Below are 18,082 nucleotides of genomic sequence, written 5' to 3'. Positions count from 1 at the left end.
TACGATATTGGAGTTTACCAATTTATTTTTGTTTGTTTCTTTTTTATTTATGCACTCTATTTGGTTTTCTGGCTCTGCTGCTTTACTTGGAACGGGTGTTCCTTTGTATCTTTTATAGTACTTTCACTACTTGTGGCAGTACCTAGGAAATTCGGGAGTGACGTGCCAATGGTCATCAACTGTGCCGTAGTTTTTCCATCATGGGGCCCAGGGGTACTCAAATCATTTATTTCACAGTTCATAAATTTTGAGTTTTTACAAAAAAAAAAAAATTAATTCTTGAAAAGATATCATTGGCCCTTCGCGAAGTTAAATCTTCTGCCAAAGGCACAAGTGAGAAAGGACTCCCAAATGTCCGCATCCCTACCCTCCACCAAAAGGGGATGGCATAACATGATTAGTATGGCCCAAGTGTAAGCAGAACCCGCTTGCTAGGACTAAGAGTATTATTTAATACATTATCCCCATCCTAATCACATTATGGGCAAACTGGATAGAATGTTCCGAGAGTTCTATTCCTAGAACCAGGCCCCCCTGGAATCCGTGGTCCAGCTCCACAGAATAGTCCGCCTGAAAAACAGGTCCGAACATTGTCGGGTAGATGATGGATCCTACCACAGTTCTCACTATTTAGCTTCGGATTTAAACTCCACGTTAAGCCATGATATGTTTTTCTCATTTATTTGCTTTCAAAATTTTGGCAAAAAATGGAAAGGTCCACATAAGTTTACTCGAAAATATATAATGTCATATGGGACTCTTGGGTTCGAACCTGGGAAGAGATTCCTGAGGTTCGAGAGCCCCCTCACCACGTCAAGGTGGTCCCAAAATGAGGGGGAAACTAACAGTAAAATGTGTTCTTTCAAGCCCAGTACTTTTGATTAAAATTATTTTATCTCAATTTTATCTATGGTTGTGTTTGATGGCATACTTTACTAGAGTTTTATCCTTGTTGCTGCACGATAATAGTCATTAGCAGCTTGAACAGTTTTCTCAGCTTCAGTTATAACTAGGTTTAAATTTAACAGTATATTTCCCGATTGATCTTTGATCTATATTGATCTTTGATCTATAGCGAATAAGGTTATTACATTAAGATATCTCGGTTCTATTATACATAACATCATTTATAACAACTTTGGTAATACGTAGTGTACTGATTGAAATACAAGCCAAACGGATGTTATCGAATTCGGTTGTACTTAGAAAAAAAGTCGTTTCACTTTCGGTTGTTCATGGCTGTACACGTTTATGCAACGAGTATAACGTTAAAACCATACTTTCATCATTCTCTTTTGCTGTTTTTGAACTTGTGTAACTAGAAGATGGGATAAAGTTAGGCTATTGTAATTTGGTCTCTCATGAAATCGGATTATCGTAACTTGAACACAACAGCTGCCTGTACACTGTATAAAACCTTATTATATCTACATACTCTAGACAACCAAAGGATTAAAGCTAGGCTTTTTTCACTTTACAGTATTTATAATAATATAATGAACTGTACAGCAAATTCTATAGATCTATACTGCATAAATATAATTTTACTTATTGCGCCATCGCGGGATTAAGCGCCCTTTGACTGGTCTAGAGCGCTGTTAACTAGTCTAGAATTTTGAAAGAAGGTGTGTGGCAGCCTTAGGCTTTTAAATCACTTTGCGTCGAAAAATTACTTAGCTTCGGCGGCCAGGAACGTAACCCCTGCCGCTAACTGAGGGCCGCCTTAATAATCTCTGGACTTAAGTCAAGGAACCATCATGTGTTATCCTTCTTCCTGATGAATGTAATTAAGGAAGCACACACTCGAGCAGGAGAGGAAGATTGCCGGTTATTGAAAGTAAGGGCACTTGAAGTCAGATCAGTAGCGACTTCATTGGCTTTCAGATACAATCTGTCTCATACATTCATTTTAGAAACTACTTACTGGAAGTGCAAGTCAGTATTTGCTTCTCATTATCTTTGGGATGTGGAGATGACTTATAAGATTGCAGTACCTTGGGACCTTATCATTGGCTGGCATGGTATTGGGAGGAGTGTAGGACGTGTCTTCCTTCATCACATTTCGCCTTGAATCTTATGTTGTGTTCTTGGGAAGAGTGCTGATACAGTGTACCTGGGTACCCAACAGTTTTTATGGTTGGGGTTGTGGTAAGTTTTAATGTCTAAGTGTAGGCAAAGGTTTTGTTTTGTCTGGTTGTTGTATTGTTAGTACTGTGCCCTGGGCAGTTGGAACTATTTTTTAATCCTTACTAGCGTTCGGAAGTATCCTTCGCTATTAGACTCCCACAAATGTAGTAGGCAACCCATGGCTTTACTGCCACGTCTCTGCTGGTTAGATGATCGCGATACCAGAGGTAGTATGATGTTGCTGCTGCTTTCTTAACAGGTAAGGAATCAACAAGCACTCTGTGAGTGTTAGCAAAACTTCTTTCTCATTTCATTGTTTCTATTAACTTTGTTTGGGAATAGTAATAGTCCATGAATCCCAACCCCTGTCATGATGGGAATCAACTCTGTAATTACTTGGTAAGCTACATATACAAAAATGATATCTCTATAATAAAATTTGATTTTTGTATATACTTACCAAGTAGTAATTACAGAATGAGAGCCTGCCCGCCTCCCCACACTTGGACATATGCATAAACAAATTGGTTTTCTCTGCTCAATTGTTCCTCTCTTTCCCGAAAGTAGGTGGGGCCATTTACCTACACTTAAAAACAAAAGAATCGTTATTGCAAACTTCAAAAATTTTAGCTGTTGATACTAGAAATGTTATCTATATAATTACTTGGTAAGTATATAATAAATCTAATTTTATTATTACCAAATTTTTGGGGAAAATGGATATATATTTGCATGTTGGTGAAATATTATTATAGAATAAAGCAAAGCAGTTACACATACCGTTGTCATTAATTAGTACTTGATGTCCAGTATTTTATTCATAATTCTTTTTCATTTAATGATGAAAATCTTATTATTTAAAAAATTCATTTATAAGCCATAATTTAGGAAGGGAGATGAATGATTTAATACTGACCTTGGTATACATCCAGATACCCTTTATCTATGGCCTCAAAATGTCTGTTCAGACTCTTCAGTTATCTGTTCACATTGCTGGTAATGGTAATTTGACATTATTCTGAATTTGATAACCTCCTGACCCTTTTTTTGTGAATGTCATTGAACATGATGTAGTAAGAGATTTAACACAATTATGACTTGAACAGGAAATTACTACAGTTTACGATCGCAGCACGAGAAGGCCGTCCAGTACTTTCAGAGAGCTTTAAGGCTTAACCCCCATTATCTTGCCGCCTGGACTTTGATGGGCCACGAATATATGGAAATGAAAAACTCAAATGCAGCAATACAGTGTTATCGCCAAGCCATAGGTAAGTTCATCTCAAGATGTATCATGTTTGTTAGGTAATCTTTCAGACTTAAGATTTGCATTATTATCTTTCATTGTCGATTCTTTTAGAGAATACTGACCACTTCATTTCTTCAAACAATTATTCTGGTATAGATATGCCTCACTCTACTGGATAACACAGGCTTGATCACCGTCTTTCCCATTGTTTTGATTATATTTCTGTGATGACATACATGGGGACTGGGTCCAGGGACCTGCATATCTCAGTCACCATAGTTTCAGATTCTCTAAATAAATTTACCTAAGAATGGGCATTTTGTTACATATAACTGCAATAATGTGGACATCCCGTATTCGCAGGGAATGCATACCAGACCCTTCTGTGAATAGCTAGAATCTGCGAATACTTAGAACCCCCTCTACAAATGCAAATACCAATTGTATACTTAAAGTATCATCCTACATCAAATATGCCTTAAGTTATTATTTTATTACTGTAGTATTAGTTGTTGATCAGAGTCATCTTAAACATACATTTTACCATTAGAAATATATACATACAGCCAATAATGCGCGCGCACACACACACGGACACCACTGAATAGGCAACATCTGATAATAAAGAGTGAGATTTATGATTTATTTAAGAGACATAGAGAATATGAGAGACAGAGAGAGAGAGTAACTCCTTACGATATCAAAAGATTGAAAGGAACCTCTATGGTCAACACTTCTTCTCCACCATGCCATACATATATATGTACTACTCCAGAGAGAGAGAAAGTTACAAGGAGTTGGAAGGATAAGGATGTCTCAAAGACTTATTAGTCCATCCGAGGAGACATCATGTGCTCACTTATCTGTAGGAGCAGGTTTTGCTGTTCATTCACAGTGTTCTAATGATTTTGTCTAGCTTTCTTTTAAACTTCCACACTGTTGCTGTTTATTACTTCTAGTGGCAGTTTATTCCGTGTGTCACATATCTTGTATGTGAAGAAGTTCCCACAATGGGATGTGTTGTATCTCTTCAGTTCTAGTTTCCATCCAGTATTTCTTGTCTGGTTTTCGTTTAATGTAAATAGGTTACTGTCTAATTTTGTTGTTTTGCCTTTCAGTATTTTGAAAGTTTTTATTAGTTGTCCTCACAATCGTCATGTTTCTAAGCCGTACATGTTCTAGCTCTCTTGTCATCTTTGGTAACCTATTTGCCTGATGGATAGTTAAATTTGTGGCTCTTGCTTTGTATCCCATCTAATCTATTTATGTCTTTTCGTTGTGTTGGTGACCAAAATTGTACTGCATATTCAAGATGAGGTCTAACTATTGATGTGTAGAGCTGCAGCACCATTTCCTTGTTTCTGTATTTGAACTACCTCTTTATGAATCCCACAGCTGCAGAGAAAGATGACTGTTTCTGGGGTGAAATCCTGGAGCCACATTTGTATTATTTTTGGACTTGGGTGCCACTGGGCTGATTCTTCCAGAACACGATGGTTTCATCATAGTTGAAGGATTGCCTTAGAAAATAAAGCTGGTTTCTGCCTTGGAAAGCTGATGCTGCATCATCATCAGCCAATGAGAGCATTCCTGTAATTTTTAACCTCTTATGTTATCTTTCAAAAGAACTGAGATTTTTATTATCTCTTCAAGAATTGGCTTATATGTGCCATCAAATCCTCTAAAGAATGTTTGTCAATTCTTAATTACTTTTTAGGAAGTATTTGTCATGGAATCGAGGATATCTACAGTTAAAAAGGAAATGAGATGATGATTAGGATAAGATGTACTTAGGTGAATATTAGAGATGGCCGAATGCTGGTGATTCACAAAGTTGTGGTGGAGATAGCATCTCTGTGTTGATGGGACATTTGTGTATTGCTTGGCGTACAGCATATTAAATTTTTGTTTTAGAACTTGTGGGTTTATAATATTTTTAAGTTTCCATCATTGTGTGTTCAAACCTATGTGGGTGAATCCTACTGAAAATGTGAATACTGTAATATCCATTGAAATTTTATGTGTAGTCTTTTCTAGTGGTGTTCAATGTTTTATTTCTGCTTATGTATATTTTCTTTTAGTTATTCGGTGTACAACTTTTAATTTCATTTACCGTACGTTTCCTTTAAATCCTAAAATTCACCCTTAAAATTGGGGGTCGTCTTATACTACAATTCTAAAAATAAAACATTAAATTCTAAGATTTGTATCGATAGGCTAGCCTCAGCCTCAGTGCTATAGCTTAACTACCAACATACATGAAGATTCACTTTATGAAATACATAAACTGATAATAAAATAAAACTATTTTTACCATATACATTATTGGCATATCTTCTTAACAAATAGGCTATTTCAAGTATAATTCTAAATCAATGAAACAAACTTCTATTTCAGGAACCTTTTAGAAATTTTAGTGGTAGTATAATTACAGTAGTGCAGTAATAACATTTAGGATTACATAATATGCATTAATTTTTCATTAAAAGTTTTTCACACATATCACAAGATTGATCACATTTGCCACCATCATAGGGATTCCAGTCTGGTTCTGGTGAGTCGACTTCAGCTTCATCAGCAATATCATACAAATCATCTTTGGTACCATCCATGGCATTTTTTCAATCACACTATTTTCATGATCTCCCCCATGCTTTTTTTTTACCAAAAATGCAGCGAAAATCAAGTGAGGAAGCATGCAAAGCTGCTGTAACTGTTAAGAATAATTCAGTCATATGAACGATAATCATATACGATAATTATCGTTCATTATTGTATTGTTATTAGTGGTTTGAGAATGGCAATGACAAAACAATGATTTCCCTTTTAGGCGACGTATGTATGAAAAACATGATTAGAATCAGCTTTGTTAAACCCAGCACTTTACAAAAGGAATGTATGTGAATTAAATCACATATGGCAACTAAAGACAGTGATGATATCGGTGAAATGCAATCAGCTGATTATTTTAAGGCTGTAAACAAAGCCAGAATGCAAATGGGGCATCGTCAATCTGTTCATACATTGAGCAACACGGAAATCCTCAGTAGATAATATTATTTTATGAGTTTTGTTCTGGCGTACACTTGGACATTCATTTTTTTCTTTTATCGCTTGTAAACAATGTTGAGTCAGTGCTAAGGGCAGAAGCACACTAGGCTAGGCCTGTTATTCTTTACAGACAATTTCAAAGTACAGTGTTCAGGAGTTAGACCATTGGACGTAGATCCCCCACATAAGTAGTTTTAAACAATTAGCTGTCAAGATCAGCATTCAGCTACTTGATGAGAGTAATCTTCCATAGGAATTGAGGTTTTAAAGTTTAATGGTTGCTACATAACATGGTTTGCATATAGTAACTGAAAGTTATGGATTATACCACTGCTGGAACAGTTGTGTTTCAACAACAGGTTATCATCTTATTGCTCTTCTACCTAACCAGATTTTAAGGTATAGAAGACATATACCCTTTTGTACAGTTTGAACAACCTACAGTACTTTGCCTTCCCTTCCATTCTGCTAACAAGGACAAGGCCTTTAGCCAACAAGGTTTGGTTACCCAGAAGACTAGCCGAGTTCAGTCTCACATTATCGGCCTAGTATGAATGGTTCCTTTCTTAGTGTAAAAGTGGCGTTTTAGTTTCTCACCTTAGATATTTGTATCTAATCTTGTTTATTTTCTGGATCTTTTTATAGTGCTGTCTTACCACTCCAACTCCCTCTTTCACTGTCTTAAGCACTGAAAAGCTGAAAGTGCCTTATTGCTTTCTTATAGCCTAAATTTCATGATTCGTAAATGGTTCTATCCCCTCTGGACTGGGGATTTGGAACAAGGATATAGTAGTACATACTATGGCATATCAGCTAAACTCCTAGACCTATACCGTATATTTCGGCGTATAAGTCGACCGGAAGATAAGTCGACCCCCCAATTCTGAGTAAATTTTTATGATTTTAACTAATATCGGGTATATTAGTCGACCTATAAAATGTGAGGCCAACTGTACGCTCAAAATAAGCAGCAGTGTAAAACGTATCATATAAAATAACCTGAATGTTATTACGGTACATATGTTGCTCTACTTACCATAAAAAATACAGGTAATATACTCGGTATATTAACAAATCTGTGTAATATATAAAAGATGAATATCGGCAAATATGATTAGAAATGACGAAACGAAAGATACGTTACTCGAGTGTAATGTAAACAAACAAAGCGCTAACTAACGCTGCATAACAGCCTACGTATATATGTATGCATAAACTGCCACTCAAGTTAATGTTTTGATTGGGTTGTTAAAACGACGTGCCGGTATTTTATTATTATGTTGGACTATTCCTTGACCATTGGTTCTTCTATGGCATAAACAGGCTCATTTGAGGGAAAACGAACCTGCAGTTGATTCACCAGATTCAAACTGGGATCCTTATGATGAAACCGTGAATGATAATTTGTCTGATGAATTGTTTAATTCAAGTGACGATGACTCATGTAATTTTGAAGGATTTTAAATACATATTTACTATTAAATACAATTTTTTAAATTTTATTTAAAGTGATAGATAAAGATTTCATACCATAAATGTTTTTGAACAATACTCCGGTAAATACAAAACTGTCAGAGTGAACGCATCCCTCTCAATTACTGTACTACAAATAGCTACGCAATGTTTACACTTGCTGTGCGATTGGGGTTTCTCTAAGTTACTTTGATTTGTTTCATTTTATTTAAGGTAATGGATGTTCTAATGTATTATTATTGTCGTATTACCATGTGAAATGTTTTTAATACTGGTATTTACATCCATAGTTACCTCTACAAGGCTGTCATTGTTATTAGCCAACTGTAAAGCCTGGATTCCTGTACCGATATGCCAAAATAATAAAGATTCACTTTTTGTTACCGTTAGATAAGTCGACCCCCTAATTTTGGCATGATTTTTTGGGGCTAAAGGGTCGACTTATACGCCGAAATATACGGTAACTACAGTGGTCCCCCCGTATTCGCTGGGGATGCATACCAGACCCCCTGTTAATAGTTAGTACCTGCGAATGCTTGGAACCCCTATGAAAAGGCTAAAAACAGCCTATTTTGTTAGTTAAAACAGAAGAAAAACCCACTAAAAATGTTCATACTTGGTTTTTTAGATAGTTTTACCACAAAAAGTGCATTTTATGATGAAATTGATTAAAAAAAACCAGGAATTAGTGGATATTTCTCATAGAAAAATACCGCAAATGTGCAAATTTTCCGCAAATAATGCGGGAAACGTTCCCGAGAGAAATCCGCAAATGTGTGAGTCCGCAAATCCGGAGAACGCGAATACGGGGGTGTCCACTGTATTAGTGTGGCCGGAATATGTATATCAAAATTATGAAGAATCGTGCACTTTTGACCAGTTTTTGAATTTTTGCATGGTGATAGGTATGGACACGAGGTTCTCAAAAACCATCACAAGCAAGTTGCGACTGCCCTCTAGAGGCCTGCTTGCACGAAATTCAATATGGCCGCCACCGATAAAAGATAATAGTGTACCTCAGCTCCTATTTACACAAGAATCATGTATAAAACCACTCTTCCTATGTTTTTAGGGGCAAGATTTCAATTTCTGATGCCATTTTGCTGTTTCAAGGTCATTTACTGGGTCAAAAGGTCAAAGTTAAGGGAAAATTGAACACAAATTACACTAAAATGCACTTGAATAGATATAGACAGATGATGTTGGGTTCTGGGCCCATGTGTTAGACATCTTTCCAGTTCTTTCACATGTTGTCCCTGTATACTAGGAATTTGATTGAAGTGTTGAAATTGGACTTACAAAATATAGAAGGGGTAGCAGTAAATAATCATAATTATGTTAAGATACCAGCTTAAAGATACTCTTGTGGGACTATATATAACTGTGTTCTGGTCTATCACAATTATTTCCTTTACTTTAGTTTTATAATTTATAGTTGTCATTTCATTGGATGTAAATGAAAAAATTTCCACAAAAATGACAACTTGAAATTTTATTTATCAATACAAAACCCATTATCTGGCATATAGTATTAAATGTGAACCTAAACTGAAATGATCCAATTACATGTTTGATACTAACACATGCATGTGATATGTACCTTTACATTGAAAAAATCAAAGATTAGAAAGTCAACATTAATTATAAGTGGTAAAAAGATAAACAAATATGATTCAACTATGTATATGATTTCCTAAGGACAGAACAGATCATATTGCCATGTCATTGTTTAAGCAGCCTCCCTCACACTTGCACAGGGGCCTATGGTGAATTCCTGCTCGATTGCACTTGCAGGTGCCCTTGCATGCAACCAAGCACCCACAGTGGAGTAGCAGTGTGCATCCATGGCCGGCATCTGGTAGATTTGTCCAGTTAGGCATCCGTACCTTCTTTCTTGCATTCCATTCCCAGCCCCATTCATTCACTTGCATTTTGAGTGTGGGGACTTCTGTAGAGCGACTGCTTCCAGATGAAAGCTGCAACAAGCAGTGCACGTTTTATGTGCTGGAACAAGGCATGTTGGGTTGGTGGGTTGCATTCGAGTGCTTTGAGGCCATGTGGGAACATCAGCTGTCTTGCTTCATTGGCACAGTTTGCACTGGACATTTTACTGTACATCAGCATGGCGAAGCGTTCCGGACGGCTCACGTGCAGTGTCAAGTGTGAAGCTGGTTTGGTCCTGTGTGATGGCTATGAAAGTGTCTGTGACCTCAGGAAAATTGGCCCATGTATTCCAGGCAGTTTTTTTTCCTATGCCAAACATTGCAGATGTTACATCACATCCCGTGTATGCATAGAAGAAGAGAAGTGCCTGGCAGCGTTGAGTTCCCAGTTGTGGGCAGATGTGGTGGATTGGGATTTCTTTGAATGTCTTGCCAGATCCAAATCCAACCCATAGCTCAGTCAGACCTAGCTCATGGAAGTGATATATAGCCAGGACCACATCAGTGTCCACTGTCCTCAGGTATGCCTTTGTGTGACTTTGCTCAGTAGCATGGTGCAGATGAAGCATCATTCGTGTGTCAGCTTCTTCTTCTTGGCATGGAGACAGAGCTGATAGATTCATTGGTTGGTTGCTGAGTACAAGTTCAGCCTTTGTGGTAAGAAAATGATACCTTGCACCAGTGGTTTCTTGGGCCAGTTGCTCACTGAGGAACTGAAACAGATGACCTTTGTTGTGAGACTCCTTCAGGAACTTCTGCCAGTCAACCCCCTTTGGTATAGGTATGTTGGCTGAGACTAGTTTGCTGACCTAGAGTTTCTCCTCTTCTGGCATGAGTCTGATTTGAGACTTGCATCTTGATATGTATCCCAAACAGCATCTATTCTTGTAGTGTTGTTGGTCATCTGACTCTCCAGGAACGGTAGCAAGTGCTTCTGTGTGTACTCTCCAAATACATTGGCACAGTGGATTTTACCATATTATGATGGCTGACATATGACATATCCAGGATCAGGCATGCCAGGAAGGCAGCTAAGAAGGGATGACTTTGTACTAGACATCAGTTTTCCCTGATCGGATAATGCAGGGGGCTCCCGGAGATTTTCGTGTTTGAAGAAGTCATCTATGTCAGCCTCAGGCCGTGCTTGTAGGGGCAGGAAAAGCTTGGTGATAATTGCTGTATTTGCCTTTGCTGATCCTAACTTGTTTGCACCCTTTTTTAGATCAGCTGGTGGCTGATTGGTGAATGTATACACATTGGCTCTTGGGATACATCAGATAAAGGCTCGGATGCTTTTTCAAGTCTGTCTCTTACAAATACTGAGAACATGTTCTTGCCAATTTTTGGAGCTTCCCTCAGGCTTTTTACAATCTCACCAGTGTCCAATGTGACAAGCTCTGGACCTGTCTCCTGGAAGGGATTGACAACTGTTCCCTCCTTTATAAGATTGAGAAGGGCTTTGAGGTCTTGCAAGAACTTTTTCTGTTCAGCAACAGAGGATTTTGGGTATTCCAAGCTGACATCTTTGTTTGATACAGAGACTGGCATTTTCAAATTCCTCCATGATCCTCAGCACCTCAGGTTTGGAGAGCTCAATGACCTCTTTCTCCTCTTGCTGTCCATAGAGACCCTTGGTTTCACTATCTTCCTTCAGGAATTTGATGCTGTGTTCCTGGCTCTGATCAAGTGCCATAAGGGAGAACTTGCCACTGCGTTCCACAACAAACTTTCCCTCTACAAATGCTTCATGGACACTTGGGTGAATCTCTGGCAAACATGTCATGTCTCTCAAGAAGACGGGCATCCAACAGGCATAGTTTGTGTGTCCAAAAGCAAAGAACCATGGGCACAGGTCAGTGCAGGCATTGAGAGTTAGTGGCCAATCACCCAGTCGTTGACCTCATACAATGGCATATTATCAGCAGGTAATTTTGAACTGTTCTCCAGTAGCAGGTGGTGGGAGCTTCCTTCTTTCCCACATTTCCATTGATTCATGTGGCCCATAACTCCCTTGGCAGTACTCAGTGTATGTTTGAACTTTGAGTATATGGAGCTATGTAAGTGTCAGCTGGTATAAAGACCTTTGCTTGGGAGAACATTTGCTCCCATCCAGATCCTGCCAACAGCTTTCTCCCACATTCTTGGGATGCCATTTCAATGTGCAGGAAACCCATTAGGTACACCATCTTGGATTCACCAACTTCATCTGGAGACTATTTTGACACTTCTGCTGGATATAGATGGGCAAGTCCCCTACTATCACTGGAACCTGGCCATGGTTTATAAAGCCAGTTGCCTTCATGGTTACAAGCATTGAATGTTTCTGCATAGCCATAGAAGATGCCTTCTTAAAGAAGATAGGAAACATCCCAACTGTGGCATGTGGTCTGACATCCGCTACACTCTGGAGATGAGAAAAAAACTCTGAGTAAGTCACTGGCTTTTCTTGCAACTCCCCATCCTTGTCAACTGACAGCATATAAATGTTCTAGCCATGCTTCTTCGGGTGCTCCTGTTTGGCGATTTTCATCAAAGGTTGGCTTGGCCAATTCCTTCTCAGTCAAAGATAGGTTGATGTCATCAGCATATTCATCAACATAGGACACATTAACGTAATCATTGGGAGGGTGAACAGGAGATTCTTCAGGAAGATCCAGGCGGAGTGGTGGAGGGTCCTCACCCATGTTGTCAGGAGTGAGATGGCTAGTCAGTGTCATGGCAGTACCATGAAATTCACAGCAGCCTGACTCATCCAAGTTATCCACTGCACTTGTCACAAAGACTCCCCTTTTAATGTTGTTGGCACTACAACCCATCCTCTGCCCAACGCTTGGACACTACTTTAGCAAAGTTCTTCCTCACACCCATTACTCGATCACAAGAAACTGACATGCCCAGGGCATGGAAAGTGCTGATGTTTCCTTTCTGTCGGTCATTAACATGAAGTTTCAACCTCACATACTGGGGAAAGGGAGTTTCTCTCTCTCTACATTGATAGAGACTGAATGTCTGGCTGGTCTGCTTTATGGCATTAGTGCATATCATCTGAGAGATAGTGCAAGCCACTCTAATCCTGGAAGTGTGACTGGCTTGATCATCTTGCAGTCATTCTGCTATTGAGCTTGATATTTCAGGTAAGACATCTATGAGGGTCAGAAGAGTCTGAGCAATAGGCTTGGACAGACACTGAATTGAATGACCCATCAAAAGGTATTTGTTGCAGCAGAATGTACTTTCACAGCATGAGACCCACATCTACAATTTTCTCTGCTTCTGTCACTTGAAATCAAGCTATTTCTGCCAAAGCTGCACCAACTGTCTTCTTATGGGAGATATACACTTCTTTACCCTCATTGTATGCTGACCAGTCAGATCCCAGTTTTGTAAGATGTTCCTTGAATCTACTAGGGTGAACATTAAGACCAGTCCATTCAGAGCCAAGTGTCTGGATACGATCAACATACATTTTTCTTAATGCTGAGAGCTTGTGAGGATAAGGAGAAGGTTGAACTTCACAAATGCCACAAGCTCAGCAATTACCAGAGGGTCATATGATTGCTGACAAGAAGAGCTCTTTGTTGTATTTCTTGGCGTGGCACTTGCAGCCCGGCAGCATTCTTCAGTTTTGTATAACGTGTGTGATGATGATGAATGTCAGCAGCCTCGGCATCTTCAGCATTGATAGCAGTATTCAGACGAGCATGTACCACCCAGTGTTTAGAATCTGTTGCCCATTTGAGAAGATTTTTCCTGCAGTTTGCACTCTGTGCACGGTATATTGGTTCATCTCCATCCACTTCAAACTTTTCACAGCAGACACATTGTGGGCAATGGTGTTCTAGTGTTGCTTTAAAACTTGAATGTGTTTTTTTGGGGGGACTTACTAGTCTCTTCATTATCTGCTTGTTTTCTCTTGTTCATTTCTCACTCAATCTTGTTATATCAGAAGAGTGACCGACATCCATTATGATATTTTGCCTTATTTTTCAGCAAAGTTTGGGGAATACCGGATCCATCATCAAAACATTCCAGGTTCACACCGAGAGGTAAAGGCACATCATTTGCAACAAAGTTTTTCAAATCATTTACAAGTGTATCCTATGCTTTGTAATGAGACTCCTTGTTATACGGACATCACAATTCTTTTCTTGACTCTCCTGACACAAACAATAAAATTTAAATATACTGGAGGAGCTATCTCAAACTCTAATGCTACAAATTCTTTGGTTTCAAGAATAATTTTAGGGTCATTTTTGTTTGAATTTCCTTTAAATTTGAGCTTTGACCTTCAAAATGACCTTGAAACAGAACAGTGACATCAGAAATGGAATCCTTGCCCCCAAAACATTAGAAAAATGGTATTACACATGGTTCTAGTGTAAATAGGAGCTAAGTACACTATTAAGTTTTATCGGTGGCGGCCATATTGAATTTCACGCTAGCAGGCCTTTAGAGGGCAGTTACAACTTGCTTGCAATGGTTTTCGAAAACCTTGTGTCCATACCTATCACCACGCAAAATTTAAAAAATGGTCACAAAGTGCACAATTGTCTTAAATTCCCTCCTCACTATATGTATGAGGAAAGTGTTGAACCCCATTGAATGAAGCCATCCACAAAGACCTTACACTCAAGATTGCTTTTTTGCTTCTTGTTAATTAAGATGAAAGATTTCTGGGTGAGGATTTGCATGCTAGAGAAGGGATTTCAAGGGAACTTTTCTTTCAATCAGGCAAAGCAATCTGATGTATGGCAAGAGAACATCAGAGTACAATTTCCCATTCCATTCTTATTCAGAATTCATGGATAAGGACTAAGATTTCTTATGGGCCAATTGAAACCATAGAGTAGTATTTTATAAGCAAAATCATGTAGACTTGAGTTTTGAGACTATTAAGTACACCAATAGAAGCACAACTGGAAACCTTGTTGTTTTGCCTGCAGCCAGGATCCTTAGAGTATGGGAGTAGTATCACCTCCAATGACCAAGGAGGTCAATATTAACAAGGCTTTAGTTGTAACTTTGATAAATAAAAATTTGAAGTTTCTAGAACAAAAATTGTAACCTTCAAACATATCAGCTGAAGAATTGTTACAATGCATCCTACCCAAGCAGTACTCAGCTTAAGTATGTGGAAGGTTAGAATACTGTATATGTATATGTTTACTGTGTTGTTTTTCAGTTTGCCTTGAACAAAAATCTCTTTACTGGAATGCCCTCTTCTCAACCCTGCTACTATAATTGCATTTTGCGTTTGGCTGGCTTTAGGTCACTGGAATCAGAATGACAAGACAGTCACATAAAGGTTCCTTTTGCAGTGATGTAACTTCTGAGAAAAAAATATTGTATAAATTTTATCTCTTCTCATGAATAACCTTGTGTGTGATGATTCTGTTCACTGTAACCATTACAATCATTCAGAAGTAAAATAAGATACGATTTATGTAATTGTGGAACTTGAAAATTCTTTTTTTTTATTTCAGAGGTGAACAGACGTGATTATAGGGCATGGTATGGCCTAGGTCAGACATATGAAATACTCAAACTTCCAGCTTACTGTTTGCACTACTTCAAGCAGGTTTGTTTAACCCTTCTCATTTTGAATAGGGCTGTGATATTGTACAGTTGGGAGAGTTATGTATCATCAGCATTTTCCAATTAAAATAAGACTTAGTGATGTGATTCAAATCATTATTATTTTTATTTTGAATTGAACATTATTTTAAAGCATTATTCAGTGTTTGCTGATTTAATATTTCACATTTCATATAAAATTTCAAGCTTCTGGTCAGTAGTCAAAGGGCTGCTTTTTCCTTTACTGTTAGCAATAATACCTGAATATCAAATTTAGTATTTGATGTGGCTTAAATTTTACTATAACCCCATGTTTGTTTTTCCAGACATTGACACCATAAATTTGTAAAGATTTTCATAAGAAACATTGTTTTTATACAAAGTATAATCCATGCCCTATTGTAACCTGTCATTTCATAACAGAAGGGACAACCAAGGATCTTGGTTTTTCTGTTTCTGGTGTTTGAGATATCCTTCAGATCAGGCATTGTCTCCATTCTCTCATTTTCCTTATTCATGGTAGAGCATTGATATGCAATTGTTGTTACTGTTGTATATTGTCTTCATTTCTCTACCTTATCATCCTCTTCACATTTCAGTACTGTAATATTGAAGGGTTCTCTTCTGGCTTCTGTGCCACTTATTGCAGCTAATATGAATGTAGCTATATTCAAATTCCATGTGATGTTTGCCTTCTTTTGGACCTTTTATGTACAGTACTAAAGGCAGCATAATTTACACAATTATTATGTCAGGCTAAGATACTACTACTGTACTTAGGATGATCTGCTACTGATTAGGAATAGTAATGGAGAGAAACTGTACGGAGTTTGCAAGACAATAAAAATATAGGAAGCATAAGGTTATGAAGATGAGGGTAAAAGGAAACCATGAAGATGAAATAATTAATGTTCATAGGAGCAGTTGATTTGCATAGGTAAATACAACAAATGATGGTAAGATGAGAGAAGAGGTGAGTCAGAATAGGTGAAGCAAGATAAGTGGCTGGATATGTTTTTGCAAAATATTTGCAAGAGACGTGGAATTGTCGGTGGAGCCAAATTGGGATTGTATGAAGATTGTTGAGCCAGCTCTTCTGAGATGAACTGATTGTGTAGTTTATGTGGCACAGAAGAAATGAAAGGATACATTGTGATAGATTGTGTGATTCAGAATTGTAAGGATGGACAAGGAGAAGAGTATGCAGAAAGACTCCAGTTGGTTGCATGGTGGAGGCATTGAAAAGGAAGGTCCATAATGTGCAGAAATACAGGCAGTCCCTAGTTAATGGCATGGGTTCCGTTCCTGGCTGAGCGCCTATAACAAAAACTTGTGGATAACCGGAATATCACAGTAATTATGGTAATAAATGGTGTTTACAATGCCGTGAGGGCCAATTGGTGCCGATAAACCGCTTACTGACCATACCAAAAATTGCTTGCCAACACCAATAAACCACCTACCTATGCCAATAAGCTAGTTAATGATGTCATTAGCCAAGCGTTGTAAAACCGAAACACTGTTAACTGATGCCATTGATAAGGGGGGACTGCCTGTAGCAAGTCTAGCAAACTGTAAACTTAGAACTTTCCAAGGTATTGCCACAATATTAATCCAGTTACCATCTATTTGCTTGTGGTTTCCTTGGAAGGAATTGGATGTTTGGGCAGTTCCCCTCTAAAAAAAATCTTGTCTAGGTCATAATGACTCATTGCCGCAAATTAATAGCAAATAGGATCTTAAGAATGTTCTCATGGAACTATATCATGTCAGTGAGTCTGGATAGACAGAACAGAATCCCTCAGATCAAAATTTTGAATTCAAGGGTGTATGCCAGCCTTATAGCTCATACTCCAGTCATCCAGTGATCAGGCTCAAGCTGTGAGGAGTAAAGATATTTGATGACTCAATCAAATAAGTATTCAGTTCAATACCACCCCGTGCTGTTTCTACCATCCAGACTTACAGAATAAGAGAAAAGATTGTAGAATTAAAGTTACAGATGACTCAGGCCTCTTCAGTTTTGCAATGATTCTCCTCATTTTGGACCCCGTAGGGGTGTATAACGCCGTCAGTGCACCACATTTGGTGCAATGTAGGCATTACTTAAGGTTCTTTGCAGTATCCCTTCAGCTCCTAGCTGCACCTACTTTCATTCCTTTTACTGTACTTCCGTTCATATTCTCTTTCTTCTAACTTACTGTCCACCCTCTCCTAACAATTGATTCATAGTGCAACTGCGAGGTTTTCCTCCTGTAACACCTTTCAAACCTTTTACTGTCAATTTCTGTTTCAGTGCTGAATGGCCTTAGTTGCCCCAGTGCTTGGCATAATGCCAAAAAATCTATATAAATCAAATCAAAATCCTCATTTTAGAGGCATAAAGTAAAATCATTACAACTAAATAAAATGTGCTATTTTGAAAAATGAGAAAGTTTTATTTTGAAGAAAGCAGAATTGATAATACTTCACATCAACAGTAGTCAATAAAATCCCTTTTGAGGAGAAGATCTCAATCCATATTTATTGTTTAGGTATTTCCAGCAGTTAGAACTAGAGTGCACACTTTGCATTTCAAAAGAAAGTAGCTGGGAAGCCCCATACGAAATAAAAAATATGCAATTTTGACAATGAGATGTAAGTATTTGTAGCAACAGATTGCCAA

The 18,082-nt window shown here is 38.1% G+C and overlaps 1 protein-coding gene across 3 annotated transcripts in view; it reads left to right on the top strand.

The window, feature by feature from the left end:
• LOC135213203 (cell division cycle protein 23 homolog) overlaps window positions 1-18,082 on the top strand; it is a 98,555-nt gene that overhangs the window by 68,843 nt on the left and 11,630 nt on the right. For all 3 annotated transcript variants that reach the window (XM_064247177.1, XM_064247176.1, XM_064247178.1), the window contains exons 5-6: window positions 3,234-3,398; window positions 15,327-15,421. In XM_064247177.1, the coding sequence (XP_064103247.1) occupies window positions 3,234-3,398; window positions 15,327-15,421 (260 nt within the window). The remainder of the gene's footprint in view (window positions 1-3,233; window positions 3,399-15,326; window positions 15,422-18,082) is intronic.

This window comes from Macrobrachium nipponense, chromosome 42 (genome assembly GCF_015104395.2).
Source record: "Macrobrachium nipponense isolate FS-2020 chromosome 42, ASM1510439v2, whole genome shotgun sequence".
Lineage (NCBI taxonomy): Eukaryota > Metazoa > Arthropoda > Malacostraca > Decapoda > Palaemonidae > Macrobrachium > Macrobrachium nipponense.
This window is presented reverse-complemented; position numbering and strand designations above follow the sequence as displayed.